The sequence below is a fragment of the Pezoporus occidentalis genome, unplaced genomic scaffold (genome assembly GCF_034315485.1).
Source record: "Pezoporus occidentalis ecotype Australia unplaced genomic scaffold, CSIRO_AGI_Poc_V1 ctg2, whole genome shotgun sequence".
NCBI lineage: Eukaryota > Metazoa > Chordata > Aves > Psittaciformes > Psittacidae > Pezoporus > Pezoporus occidentalis.
In genome coordinates, this window is record NW_026913855.1 from 10,803,912 (window position 1) to 10,819,343 (window position 15,432).

The window sequence follows — 15,432 nt, forward strand, 5'->3', positions numbered from 1 at the left end:
TTGCTCACTTCTTTTCCTTACTGTTGCATAGGGATCTACAGGTAAGATTACAAAATGTAGATGTACGGAACTTTTAACGGCAAGAATTCCTTTCAAATTACAGCAGTGATCATATTTGGAATTTCAGTACGCCAAATTGACATAATAGACCAACACGGTTGACAGTTAGTTTTTCAGTTTGATTAGATGTGACTTTAGACCATTTTTGTTTATTAACTTTTTAAATTTTTTTTTAATAATAATTACTATTATGCTGCAGCATGAAGTTTTAATGCCAAAATGAAAGACAGGCATTGTGCCTGTACTAATGCTTGACCTCTAGAGGAAAAGTCATTCCCTATTGCATTGCTGTAGAAAGACTGATAAAAACATATCCATGCCCTGCTAAAACACAATCTCCTTGTGTAAGGACAATGAACACAGTTCAAGTCACCATACAGGCTTGATGGCACAACCTAGTAACGTCTGTACTAGTGAATTAGTCTTGTCTATTGACAGCAAAGCTTGAATAATGATACCAAATGATTACCAGTTAGAAGCTGCTAAAATTTAACAAAGCAAATCCAGTAGAATTCAGCCTATCCTAATACAGGCAAACTTCTGGAACAAGGCCTTTTGTTCCAGTCCTGCCAGGCTAAACAACAAGGCTATTGACTGTATGTGCCAGCCTTTGTTAGTGGGGGCTACCTGGAAGGATTAAAATTGCATGAATCTGCAATTTCAGACCCATTAATTCTCAGCTGTAAAATCTCCAACTGTAAACTGACCCAAGAAGAGTAGTCATGTTGACTTAAGCTTCTATGTTAAAGGATCATAATGCCATGGTCTAGCCCTAGGAAATAATTTTTTTTCCGGTGCCAGTTCTGAATAAGTCTCAAGAAACCACAGCTTAATTCTGATCTTTGATATCACCACAATTATTGCTAAAGGGCATTAATCTACCTATGGACCACCAGTCCGATCAATAAGCCATATGGACAACTTCAGAGAAAGATAGGAGAGAAAATGAAAGACATTCAGACCACTACCTCTTCCACTTTATCACACTTTTACTAAGCTATATACTGACATGAACACACTTCCCCAAAAAGGAACTGTTCACAAACCCCCTCCAAGGAAAGACATTCGTTTTTTCACTAAAGATTCTTTACCTTCTGCTCTCCTACCTTTACAGAAGATAATTTCTTTTGTTGTTGCTGTTCAGGCTATATTGAATTCACAGTCAAATCTGCAGTCTAATGATGAATCAAGCAGATATTATACTTTCCCTATGCTGAAAAGCAGCTTGCAGTGAAGCAGTTTTGTGTGAAGCTTCTCAAGCACCAGACCTAACCGATTAGCATAACATTCTTATATACATGACTAAAACTTTTGGTAAGAGGTACTAGTACAACTCAGCCACACTGCAGTGCACTGGATAGACCTACTTTATGATGATTACAGAAAGTCTAAATTTAATCCACTGTATAGAAAACGTTCCTCTGGATATTCAAGGGAAATCAAACCCTGGATCCCACGTATCTGCATCTGTATTCCCAGTACTAAGGGGAAGCTGCAGGCCCTGTTGAATTCCAAGAGGCAGCCACAAAACCAGAGGATCAGACCTAAGCAGATGATCCCATGGATGTTTGTTTCTTTGTCATTTACTTCAGAAAACATGTTGCAGTCCTGTGAACTTGAGGAAAGAAAGAAACACAAGCTGTAACATTCTGCCAGCAACTGTGGCTGACACATCACACAAGCATTTGATATTCTGACATCACCATGATAAAATAAAATTGCTCTTCCAGTCACAGAAAAATACAAGGTTGAATCTTGAAACTTAAAGAAAAATGTAGATCTTTGGCCAATTTCTGATCTCAAAACTTTACTGTTGGATCCAAAATTTCTTTTTGCTCATAATAGTGCATTTCTGTTGCTCTAGAAGGTAACTTTCCTTTGAATTTCTCAGTTTTCCTTTCTTCAGTTATTTAAGGAGAAAAGATAGTTAAGCTTCTTACTTTTCTCCTCTGAATGGAAAAACTATTGGTGTTTTCTAGTGTTTCTACAATTCAGAAGGAATACCTGGTTCTTTTTCAGTACCTGCAAATGTCCTTATAATGGAAAGCAGCTAACAGTTTACCACCCAGGCTTTCTCTTCACTTGGCACACTGGTTATAGGATTTTGAAAAGGCTTGATACATCATGTTGAGGAAAAAAGAAAAAAAAGCTGGAGATTTTTAAACTCTGGAAAAGCCAACCTGTAAATACCAGACTTGGAGCCAGAAAAAAAAAATCTTTTATGAATAGATCTCCTGCATGAGCTGTATCCCAATATCTACTTCATTAAAAATCTGTAGGGCTTGCTGTATCCTCTACAAAACTACAGAATTTCACTTGTCTCTATTCTCCACATATGTACTCGAAAACTGCATTTAGTCATGAGAACTTAAGTTACAGATTCCAGAAAAAAAACAAAGAATGGATCTCTCTCAGACATGGTACCTACGTTTACATCAGTTCTCCACCTACTGCTTTCTTAGCTTATGACACTTCCTTTCAAAAACTGAAGAGGACATCCCCTAATTCAGTTTTCAGGTTCAATTGTCTTCATTTCATAATGATCTCTACTTGATTATGAGAATGAGCAAACTGTTATGGCTGATCAGCCAATTGAAGTGTTCCCAACCCAACTATTAAGCTAGGATTTTGTTTTCTTAGCTGTTTTATAAACTCATTCTCATCCTCACCAAGGCAAGGGAAACTACATTCCAGTGGTAGAGAGCTCTACTTTGAATACAGCCAAGGAGTTCAAGGAAGTAGCTACAACTTTTTATCTCTGATGTGGACCTAAACATCTAAACCCTGCTGGTGACCCATAGGGTGAGCTGAAATTGTGAGCAACATGACTGTACAAGATCATTTTTATTTTAGATCATTTTAGATTTCCAGTTTGGAACTTTTAAACATAAACTTCTTTAAAGTTAGGCAATACTTTTATACCTTCACGGTCTATGTGTGTTCTCCGATCAGCTATTCACATTAGCACTTCTATGGAGCTTTTGCCTTATTCAAGGCACAGAGGGCCTTCTCGGAAAATATCAGGAATGTGTAGCAGACAGATTTACCAGGGACATAAAGAGATAGATATTAATCTCACCTCTGTTACCACTGACTGCATGGTTCTCATACTCACAGCTATCTATGTCTGTTTCTGTATACTGATGGAAGCTGTCAGTTTTAAGGTTCCAGTTTCATGTGTTGCAGAACTAGAAAGGTGGGTGGTGGCAGAGGCAGGAGAATGGAGGAAGATAAAAGCAGGTCCTCTAGATGAAACATGCATTTTGTCCTATTATAATTTAGTCATACTTTCATCACAAAGCTCCCATTTGATACTAAGCAAGTCATTTAAAACACGTAAGTCATGGATGGCTTCTATATATACTTTTTAAAACTCAGTTCAAGGTACTGGGTACCTAGCTGGTGTCACAGAAGCATCCAGTATTTACATTTGTGACAAATACCTATAAAGATGCCACTTTTAAAATAAAAGGTACTATATTCTCTGAGGTACTTAAATCTAGGCCTCTTTAATTGAAATCAGAGAAATCAGTGGACACCCCTGACAATATTTACTGTAATTTCATGTCTCAGTTTTAGAGGGGTAGAGGTTGGATGATAATACGAACTCATTTCATGGGCAGAAGGTGAAGATGAAAAAATGGTTGTTAAAAAAAAATATTCCAATAAGTCTATCATTGAAGTACACAACGAAATAGGGGATCATCTGCTAGCATTCTTTGAAAGTGCAAATTTTCAGACACAAACTATGTCGTTATCATTAAAGACCTAGGTAGAATCATAGAATCATACAACAGTTAGGGTTGGAAAGGACCTTAAGAATATCTTGTTCCAAAACCCCTGCATGGGCAGGGACACCTCACACTAAACCGTCTCACCCAAGGCTCTGTCCAACCTGGCCTTGAACACCGCCAGGGATGCAGCATTCACAATTTCCTTGGGCAACCCATTCCAGTGCCTCACCACACTAACAGGAAAGGCTTTCTTCCTTATATTCAATCTCAACTTCCCCTGTTTAAGTTTTAACCCATTACCCCTTGTCCTATCATTGCAGTCCCTAATGAAGAGTCCCTCCCCAGCATCCCTATAGGCCCCCTTCAGATACTGGAAGGCTGCTATGAGGTCTCCACGCAGCCTTCTCTTCTCCAGGATGAACAGCCCCAACTTTCTCAGCCTATTTTCATACAGGAGGTGCTCCAGTCCCCTGATCATCCTCATGGCCTTCCTCTGGAACAATCCAACCAGTTCCATGTCCTTTTTATGTTGAGGGCACCAGAACTGCACACAATACTCCAGGTGAGGTCTCACGAGAGCAGAGTAGAGGGGCAGGATCACCTCCTTTGACCTTCTGGTCACGCTCCTTTTGATGCAGCCCAGGATACGCTTGGCTTTCTGGGCTGCGAGTGCACACTGAAGCCAGCTCATGTTCATTTTCTCAACAACTGACACCCCCAAGTCTTTCTCCGCAGGGCTGCTCTGAATCTCTTCTCTGCCCAACCTGTAGCTCTGCCTGGGATTGCTCCGACCCAGGTGTAGGACCTTGCACTTGGCATGGTTAAACCTCATGAGGTTGGCATCAGCCCACCTCACAAGCGTGTCAAGGTCCCTCTGGATGGCATTCCTTCCCTCCAGCATATCAACGTAACCACACAGCTTGGTGTCATCGGCAAACTTGCTGAGGGCACACTCAATCCCACTGTCCCTGTCACTGACAAAGATGTTGAACAAGACCGGTCCCAACACCGATACCTCAGGGACACCACTCATTACTGGTCTCCAGCCGGACATTGAGCCATTGACCACACCTCTTTGTGTGCGGCCATCCAGCCAGTTCTTTATCCACTGAGAGGTCCATCCATCAAATTGATGTCTCTCCAATTTAGGGACAAGGATGTTGTGTGGGACAGTGTCAAATGCTTTACACAAGTCCAGGTAGATGACATCAACTGCTCTACCCCTGTCCATCAGTTCCGTAGCCCCATCATAGAAGGCCACCAAATTGGTCAGGCAGGATTTCCCCTTAGTGAAGCCATGCTGGCTGTCACCAAGCACCTTGATGATTTTTTATGTGCCTTAGCATGCCTTCCAGGAGAATCTGCTCCACGGTTTTGCCAGGCATGGAGGTGAGACTGTAGTTACCTGGGTCATCCATTTTCTCCTTCTTGAAAATGGGGGTTATATTTCCCTGTTTCCAGTCATCAGGAACTTCACCTGACTGCCATGATTTTTCAAATGTGATGGACAGTGGCTTAGTAACTTCATTTGCCAGCTCCTTCAGGACCCACGGATGGATTTCATCAGGTCCCATGGACTTGTGCACGTTCAGGTTCTTAAGATGGTCACAAACCAGATCCTCTCCTACAGTGGGCTCAAGGTCTTCATTCTCACAGTCCCTGCATCTGTCTTCCAAGACCTGGTAGTGTGGCTGGAGCATTTGCCAGTGAAGACCGAGGCAAAGAAGTCATTAAGAACCTCAGCCTTCTCCAAATCCAGGGTAGCCAGTTCTCTTGATAGCTTCTGGAGAGGGCCCACATTGTCCCTAGTCTGTCTTTTATTTGCAATGTTCATATAGAATCCCTTCCTGTTATCTTTCACATCCCTAGCTAAGTTTAATTCTAACTGGACCTTAGCTTTCCTAACCTGGTTCATGGCTTCCTGGACAACATCCCTGTACGTTTCCCAGGCCGTCTGCCCTTGCTTCCACCTTTTATAAGCTTCTTTTTTCCCTTGAAGTTTCTTCAGCAGCTCCTTATCCATCCAAGGAGGTTTCTTGTCCCTCCTGCTGCACTTCCTTCTCGTTGGGATGCAACACTCCTGAGCTTGAAGCAACACCCCTGAGCTGTAAATAAGGTAAGGTATGATGATGTCAGTCAACAAAAATTACCAAGAATCTATTTATAACCGTAATTACCATTCTTTTCTTTGTATATGTAAATCTGATTGTATTACTGCCTTAATCTAATCTAGAAGTCATAGAATCATCATAGAATCACCGAACGGTTTGGGTTGGAAGGGACCTTAAAGATCATCTAGTTACAACTCCCCTGCCATGGGAGGGGACACCTTCCACTAGACCAGGTTGCTCAAAGCCACATCTGGCCTGACCTTGGACACTGCCAGGGATGGGGCAATTACAGCTTCTTTGGGCAACCTTTTCCTGTGTCTCACCAGCCTCGTAGTAAAGAATTTCTTCCTAATGTCTAACTTTAATCTCTGCTCTGTCAATTACAATCCATTTCCCCTTGTCCTATCCCCACATGCCCTTGTAAAAAGTACCTCTCCAGATTTCTTGTCAGCCCCCTTTAGGTGCTGTAAGACTGTTACAAGGTCTCTCCTAAGCCTTCTCTCCTCCAGACTGAACAAGCCCAACTCTCTCAGTGTTTTGCAGGTCAGTGAAAGTAATGCCATAGAATCATAGAATCAACTAGGTTGGAAAAGACTTTTAAGGTCATCAAATCCAACTTTTATCCCATGTTTGAGAGTGTGTGGAAATGTTTTAGTAGTTTAGAGAATTAGGAGGCTCTCTCTTCTAGACTTTAATGTAAAGAACCTTGTTTTAACAGTTGCTTCTTCAGGTGATCCCATTTTCCTCAATGTGGCACAGAACTAAAACTGTTTTTCTTCCTGAAATGATATCTGTTCAAACTGTTCTCATTACAAAATTGGAAAAACAGTCCTCAGTTTGGTTGGAAGATATGGATAGCAAGAAACGCTTTTTTTTTCTAGCATTTTTATTTCTTCATTTGAACTTAAGCATCTTGGACCACTCGGAAGGCGAAAGGCCAAGATGGAGGTGAAGAGGAGGTGAGGAAAAGAAGAGGGACAGAAATTAGGGAGAATATCAGAGGGCAAGGATGAGCTACATCCTGGGTGTTGAGATGAGGACAAAGGAGCATAGGATCAAAATTAAAAAAAAAAATTAGGTGCAAAGGAATATTATGTATTTCATATCTAAGCTGTCAACATACTTTGGCCAGTATGGAGTTTTAGATTATCCAGTAGGTTTAGATCAAGGAAGCCTGGAAACATGAGTAGGATTAATCTCAACTATCTTTAGGCAGTTGTGGAATAGGTGCCATACTTCCAGTTGGTAAAAATATAAAAAAAAAAAAAATTGTTAAATTCAACAAAGTGAATCAAATTTAGACTTCGATTCATCTGATCAGACAGAGGTGTCTACTTTAAGATGAGATGAAGCATGCTGTGAATTCCGTTGACAATGTTGACTAGCTTTCCATTGACTGTGAAAAGATAGCATAGGATGATTTGATCAGATGTTAATGCCTATAGCATAGACCATCACGTTTAGCCATATCATTACTGCCTTTCAAAATCCTTTAGCTCATCACTATCTCAGCTACTAAATCCTTCATTTTCAAGCCCTACTCCCAAATACTAAAAAGTAGATAATCACCTTAATATAACTGATTGTAAGTTATTGATAGTCACTTTATTATCATGAGTTATGACCTTGTATATAAATACCTGCGTATGAAACAAGGCCATGATCCCTTGGTTAGAGCAAATCATGGAGATGGAGAACCATTCCCATCTAATAGAGATCTCTATAGTGTTTCCGGTACCATAAACTTCCAGCCAGCTGTGGCCTGCCACCATTAACTATCTCAAATTCAGCTATTCCACCATCCATGAGGATCTTCATAGACATTACAAAGGCATACAGTGAGGTCAAAACGGAGTTGACCTTTCAAATGAACTTTATAACATGATCTTATGTACCTTAGAACATTCTTCGTTCTGCTAAATAGAAGAATGACTGTCCTCCTGACTTTACCAGGACTGTCACTGTAGGTGATTGTCCACTTCAAACTGGAAGTGCCATGTGTGTAGGGTAATGCTTCCCACTCAGCTGACATTGCTCAATTCTGTCCAAAGCTAGATTAACCAAGGCTGTCTCAAGCACCTCTTAGAAATATTTGCTGCCACTGTCAAAACTCAAACAGGCCTGGCTTTCCACTTTTCCAGGACTGCTTCCTTACTGTATTCCATACAACTTCTCTACTAGAAACACCTGTATGCAATGTTAGTAAAGCCATTTAGGAAGTTGGCATGAAGATGGCTTTCAACAACAAAAACATTGTTGAAAATTGAAATCCTGCCTCAGTGAGTAAAGGTGAAATACCTTAAGAAGTAAGAAGGAAATGGTGATCTAGACAATTCGCCATAAAACCTTCGGAAAACTTGACTTTTTTCTAGTGAAAGCAAGATGAGAGCAAGCTATCATGGAAGTTAGTGAAGCGAAGTCCAGCTGGAAAATCTGGGCACCACTACTGCATGGTATTTTATAACAGCATGGTTGATTCTCCTGAGAAGTCTTATAAAGCAACAAGGATAAAAGGTTAGAATAGAAACCAGAGAGGAATTAAGTGGCAGTGCAAACAATGAATATATGTAACAGAACTTCTTTCACTGAAGATGAAACATGGAGTGTATTTGAAATGTTAAAAATTAGTAATAGCTCTGAGCTTTTGTTGTTTCCTTGAAATACTAAAATTAGAGCAGTACTGATGAATTGTGGTTTTTTTTTAGTCACCCAGAAGATCAAAATACCTAAGACCTGGTTTACTGCAACAGTAAGACCATTAGTAAAAATTAAGATGTTCTATTCTTACGCCGTGCAAGCAAAGTAATGTCTTTAGCAACCACTGCTGCCATCTCTTCGCTAAAACATAAGTACCTATTACCTTAAAAGATTGTCCTTCAGAAGGTGGGTACAATGATGGCATGACATGTACCACTCAAAAAGGATTCAGACCACATCTTAGGAACTGTGATTAAATGCTCACCTCCAGAAGACAGTCACAGAGTTCCTAGATCTTGACTGTCTCAATTTCATACAGGCCTATCCTTTTGTCAACAATCCTCTTACTGTCACAGAACGACCCCCTTTTGCACCACTTAGAGTTCAAGACTCGGTCTTGAAGATCTCAAGCAGTGGTTCAAATACCTTTTAATAGGCTGGTTAGGAAATTAGGAAAGTATGAAAAGTATGAAAGTTGTTAGATGTCTTATCTCCATAAATTATGTCTGTCTAGCAGTCCAGAACCAGAATTCCAGTTATCCAGAAGAAGGATGTTGACTTTGGAGACATGATGTATTTGTCACAAGGAATGGCCAGGTTAACCACCTCTGAGATGGGAAACTCCAGCTCTTTCTGCATAAATATCCCAAAGCCTACAAACGGATCAACGTCTTCCAAATGGGTACTTGCTAGACAATGGTCCAAAACATGTTTATCAAAGTAGAATATTGAGTTTCTTGGCTTTTCAGAAATGTTTTTGAAGGACTTTGACAAAATAAAGAAAAAAAAAAGAGGTAACTTGATAAAAATTTAGTTGAGCCAATGGGTTCATTGATCACACAAACGCGATGGACTCTTCTTTAACTTGTGCTGTTCTACATCTACCTGACGTGGTACAGAATAGGAAACACTGGAACAAATGCCTTGGTGTGATGAAAGGCAGAGTAAGGCACTCCTCTCCTGACACTGGTTTTGTCCCACCCTTACGCCTTTTTGAGATCAGAAGCTGTCATGCAGAATTTGCTCTTGGAGTAATTTGTCACATCTACCTTTGCACAACGATGTCTTCAGTTCATTGAGCTAATGGGTTACTACACGGCACCTTGCTGGCACAGTTTCCTATGAAGCACTCCCAGATGACACATGAGGTGACAACGACAAGTTTTGTGGTGTAACCAGTACTGGACTCATAAGAAAGTCAACAGCTCATCTACTTTCTGTTGAGCCATCATCCAAGGGAGGTCTTGGTGTAGGGCCTTCCTGACTCTGCAAACATGGTCAGCTGCGAGGTGTAAGCTGTGTGCAATGATCATGGGGGGCTGCTTAGTTCTCACACGGATTTGCCCACGTCCTTTACTTGTTTACGGCAAATGCATTCCACCAAGTAAGTTCGCACAGAAGAAAACGTAGACGGATGCACTACATCGTTGCTTGTACATATGGTGGTAGAGTTGGCCAATGGGTTGGGATGGCCCCATGGGGCTGGACAAGCTGTGGTGGTGAGGAGAGGGACGACTGCGGGTACCAGAAGCCCCGGGGTAGGGCAAGGGGGGAGCAACGAGGGCCCCGCACGTGTGTGGGCCCCGTGTTCCACCACCCCCACCTCCCCCCCCGCGCTTCCCGCCCGCCTCTCGGAACTCCTTGGCCGTCCCGCACCAACCCCCATCCCCGGTTCCCCGGGCGCGGCCCCGCCGGCCCCCGCGCGCCGCCGGGGCTCAGCTGAGCAGACAATGGGAGATCAAAGCGGGGGGAGGAGGAGGAGGAGGAGGAGGAGGAGGAAGAGGAGGATGGTGCCGGGGGCGGCCGGAGCCGGGGCGGGGTGGTTGCGTGTGGCGCTCTCTGAGCTCGATTAGTGTTCCTGGGGAGGGAGCGAACGAGCCGAGCGAGCCGGGGACGGAGGGGTGTCGGTGGGGTGTGTGGGGGGTGTATGTGTGTGTGTGTGTGTGTGCGGGGTGCAGCCGCCGTGCGCGAGTGCGTGTGTGCGCGCGTGAGAGAGCGTGTGTGTGTGCGCGCGCGAGGGAGAGAGTGTGTGCGTGCGTGCGTGCGTGCCGGCCTGCCGGGGCGTGCGAGAGAGGCAGCGCGAGGGAGCGGGCGCGAGCGGGGAGCCAGCGAGTTGCGCAGCTGCCGTGCGCGCAGACCCGCCGCCACCAGCAGCAGCGGCGGCGGCGGCGGCAGCACCTCACCGGCTTTTAGCGACCGGAGCTGCGAGTTGCGCTGGAGAGAGACGCGCAGGGAGGAGGAGGAAGAAGAAGAAGAAGAGGAGGAGGAGGGGGAGGAGGAGGAGGAGGGGAAAAGGAGGAGGAGAAGAAGGATAGCGGGAGGAGGAGAAGAAGAAGGAAAAGAAAAAGAAGAAGAAGAAGAAGAGGAGGAGGAGGGTGAAGAGGAAGAGGAGGAGGCCACACGGACACCAACTGAAACAAAGTATTTCCAAACCAGCACCCAACTCCACCTTGTGAGGCTCCCCAGCATGGCTTCCGAGGAACTCTACGAGGTAACAGCCCCCGAGCGCCGGCCCTGCCCCCGGCCCCGCCGGCCACCCCACCCCACCCGCCTTTTTGTTGCTCTCGGGAGAGCCGGCGGTCTTGTCACCCACACTTGCTGCGGCTGCCCCTTCCCGCTGGGCCCGGCGCCTGCGTGTGTGCCCCCCCCGTCCTCCCCCCGCCGCCCCTTCCCTCCCCAGTTTTGCCGGAGGAGGACGGAAATGTGACTGAAAGGAGACGGCAAAGTGTTACCCGTGGCCTGCGCTCTCCCCTTCTCCCTCAAACCCCCCCGTTCACACAGCACTTTGACTCTAGAAGGAGAACGGGGCGGGGGGCAGAGGATTCTGGATGGGGTGAGCAGCGCTGACAGCCGCGACTTGCTCCGGGAGTGAGCACGACGAAGTGCGAGCCCGGCGGTGTGCAAAAATGCGTGCAAAGCCGAGTTATTGCATGTGTCCGGAGGGGGAGGGAGGGCAAGAGGGGCTTTCCTCCTGGATTGGTGTCTGTACCGAAGTCCTGTGCCACCATCCTGTGCCTTTGCCATGCAGCAGGCTGCGATGATGCAAAATATTAAAATTTAAACTCCTCGGCTCTCCGTGCTCTAACGATACGGTTAACGTTGCAAGAGAAGCCAAAAATATTCAAAGTTAAGGTTCTGACGTGCCATCCTTAGCTCATCACTCGGGAGCTGGTCAAAGGGTGTGCTGACGGGAGGGGAAGGTTTTGGGGTGAAGAAGGGAATGAGGTGACAGCCTAACTTTGAATTTCCTGTCTTATGTGTGACAGTTTTACATCCTTGCCCTTAATTGAAAAGCATTATGGCTCTCTTGGATTTAACTTCCTTGTTTTTATTTTCACAAGAAGTCTTCCCTAGGAGTGAAAAGCTGTTGTTCATTTGGAGCCATTCTTGTCTTCTGGGTAAAAAAGTGGCCACCCAAACCCAAAACTGCTTTATCTCCTAGTTAATGTACATCCAGGCAGTGTTCTATCAAAAATATTTATATCCAGAGGCTGGAAGGATAAGGTCAAAGGGAGACAGGCAGCCTGCAGGACACTTGACAGAACAAGATGTCTTACTGTACTGTTGGTGCACGTGTGTCTCCCGTTAATGCACTTACATTTGTGTTGCTGTGGGTGAACACACCCGTAGAAGCCAGTGAAAGGTGCCCTAGGTGGGCTTACGTTTTAAGCAAGTTGACTGCCGAGCAGAGGTGCTGAACTGATAAGGTAGAAGATACAGGCCTGTATCCCCGAGACAAGATAAATCATGGCCAATTGCTTTGGCAAGTTTCCCCATCCTTATAGCATGCCTTAAGCCAGTCTTGAAGGGATCTCTCCTGGAAGCAGGAGAAAAATTTAGGGACCGGTCTGTGTGTGACAGGATTGCCCACAACTTGCTTTGACTTTGGATGAAGTTCTGTTGAGTTTGTGGACTTGGACCCGTAGACTGTTCTGTGGCCTATAATTGTTCTTTGTGTGTTGCTGTGTTTGATCAAAGACAGAGAATGGGATATCGATTTTGATAGGTATAAGAAGTGACCAGAAGAATTGCATTTGCTGGATATTGGGCTGAGCTTTAGAGTGGCCACTGCTCATTACTCTTCTTGGTTGTTAAAATGTTGACTTGTGCAAAAGGCTCAGTAGGTTGTTGAGCATGGCTGTCCTCACTGGGCAGGCAGTGTGTATAGTCTGCTGGGCAAAAACCTCTTCTGCAAAATGCCTGAAGTTGATAAACTACTTTTTAATTTTAAAAATCAGACACATTCTTTAATTGTGTAAGTTCAAAGTTTATGTGCATGTGGTCAAGCTTTTTTGCTACTTTTTTGTTTTCTAAATTGGCGTTCATTTTTGACAAGTTGTGTCTTGTAGTGAAATTTCTAGCCATGGATGAAAAATCATAAAATAGTAAGTAACTGAAATATAGTGAACACTAATTTAGGAAGTGTGTAACTGCAAGTTGACCTGAAATGTTGACTATTAGCTAATAGTTCTGTGAACTGCCCATGTTGTTGACTGGGGGTTTACTTCTGTTTCATGGGTATTTCCTTTGTGATTAATACCATACAATATTCTTTGAACCTGGTGATTGAAATCCAGTGGCATTTGTTATACCTTCATCTTTCCTTCTGAATCTTGATCTTGTGTCTCAATCAAAAAAAGTGTATAATCTATTTGCAATTGTTAGACAAAGTATGAATACCAACTACTCCTGCTGATATGTGTCATGATTCTTCCAAAATGCAAATGAGAAATCCTCTTATAAACAATAAAAATGATGGTAAGTTTTTTGTTGTTTTTTTTTTTTTTTGTTGTTGTTGTTGTTTTTTTTTTTAAGAAAAAAAATTTTTATGGATCCATAAAGATTTTTTGTGGGAGAGAAGGAGCCAAACTGTAAGCCAGTTAGGTGGAATTCAGAGATTGAAACCTTGAAATACACTACTGGGCTGGAAGGATGACATTGCTGGGCAGCCTGTATATCCTGTATGTCATTAATTCCCAAGCATTTTAGAGGTTGTGGTAATGATTACCTGCATTTTTGAGGCGGGGAGAAGATTTGAAGAAAATATGAAACTTTCATTGAAAAATGCTGGGGAGTCTCTTTTTTCCTTGTTGGAAAGTGAAACACGTAGTAATGTTGCCAAGCTCCATGGGTGAGGTGAATTACATAGTTTTTCTGTTGGTTTGATTCTTCAAGTGACAATATGTTGGTGAGGTAGACAGACATGGAGAAACTGGTGAACAAGACAGGTAAAGGAAAACATATGAAAAGGTGCCACTGGGAATTGTTTCCCCCAGATTTCTTTCAATAGGCATTGACATCTTACAGCATACTTCTTTGTGGGTGCCTGCGGCCGTCTGCATTACTGTGGCTTTTGGAAAGTCCTTTGTACAGCTGCTTGGGCAAATAGTAGGGCTACTTTCTTTTACACTGTGGCAAGTTTGCTTTGCTTTACTGACTGATTCCTGCCATCTGAAAGATTGTTGCTTATTTTCATCATCTTCACTGGGGTAATTAGAAGTGGGGTACCCACCTCATTTTGAAAGTTCTTTTGGAAGCAAACTATGTTTACTTACTCTGCAGTCAAATCACTTGATTTCCTCTGGCAGGCCCTTGCAGTGATGTCCAGGACTGAAGTCATCCTGAGTTGTGGTTGGCATGATAAATTTGTTTGATGAAATGTGGAAGTGATCCCACTTTGTACTAAGTGCAGTGGAAATACATTGAACTTCTCCGCGTGTTGGAGATTGTATCTAATCAAACAGCCGAGTGCTTCCATCTTTCCTCTGATAATTACCAGTACAACTGATATACACGCCCCACTGGATCCCGTTTGCGCAACTGTAGTTAGACCTGGGCCATGATTTGTACTCATATCAAAACATTTGTATTGGGTTTTGCCAAGAAGTAAGCAAGACTGTGAACTTTGCAAGTACATCGGTGTCTTTTCTTCACTCTGTATTTTCACCTTGATATTGCTCATAAAGCTGCCATTTTTAAGGTGATGTAATTGATTACCATGGATATAGTTGAAGTCCTGTAGTTCAAAATTATGTGTTTTGGTATGTTTTATAGAATGGAAAATGCTTGTTTTAATTCTTCAAGCGTCTTGTAAAATACATGTGTGGATATTTTTTTGCATCCCAGTGTCTAGTATTCTCAAGGTGATACTTCACATCCAATGCTGATTCAGTGGTTTTGGTTTTATTTTTAGAATTAAAGCATTTCACATTAAATTATATAGATATAGTAAAATTACGAACTGAAACTAATTTCAGGAGCTAATGGCTGAAGTTCTATGGCCTTGCATTAGGCTGTATGTCAAGTTTGATCACCTGATAAGTAAGACCTAAAGACACTTATTCCCCGAAAATTTAAACTTTCTGTATACAGTATTGGGCGGAAGTAAAAAAAAGTGATCCCTTGGGCTGTTCTTTGGCTACTGTGCTAGTTTTTGAAGTGATAGAATGTAGAAAACTGAGGGAGAAATGCTGTCATTTAGTTGAAAATTTGATACTGCATGGGAATTACCCACATAAAACTAAAGTTTCTCTCTCAACCCTGGTAACGCTGCAGTGATCAGATCTTCATCATACTTTGCATGCATTTACTGGAAGGTCTAAACATTTGTTTTGCTTAAGTTAACTGAAAGGGTAAATCCAGTCTACAGTGTGCAGCTTTGTTGTAATTTCTTTTGGCTATTTGGTAATAAGAGTTACTATTACCAACAAATTGGAATTGTCTGTTTGGGCAACAGACATTTTTTTCCTCATTGAAATGGGTTGTTTTAATTCAACCTGTCTTTCAGGAAGTCCAAAATATCTTGGGATTTGTCTTCTGCTGCTTATTTC

At 42.9% G+C, this 15,432-nt stretch overlaps 1 protein-coding gene and 1 long non-coding RNA gene across 4 annotated transcripts in view; both read left to right on the top strand.

Annotated features, from left to right (window-relative positions):
- Positions 1 to 9,236, top strand: part of LOC134163179 (uncharacterized) — a 71,362-nt gene extending 62,126 nt beyond the window's left edge. For 2 of the 3 annotated variants that reach the window (XR_009964613.1, XR_009964612.1), the window contains exons 4-5: positions 8,611 to 8,654; positions 9,117 to 9,236. This is a non-coding gene — a long non-coding RNA (uncharacterized LOC134163179). The remainder of the gene's footprint in view (positions 1 to 8,610; positions 8,655 to 9,116) is intronic. The other variant, XR_009964614.1, reaches the window with a different exon arrangement.
- Positions 9,237 to 10,547: 1,311 nt separating this feature from the next.
- Positions 10,548 to 15,432, top strand: part of CDYL (chromodomain Y like) — a 107,351-nt gene continuing 102,466 nt past the window's right edge. Inside the window, exon 1 of the mRNA XM_062617806.1 lies at positions 10,548 to 11,093. Coding sequence (XP_062473790.1) covers positions 11,070 to 11,093 — 24 coding nt within the window. The 5' untranslated portion in view covers positions 10,548 to 11,069. The remainder of the gene's footprint in view (positions 11,094 to 15,432) is intronic.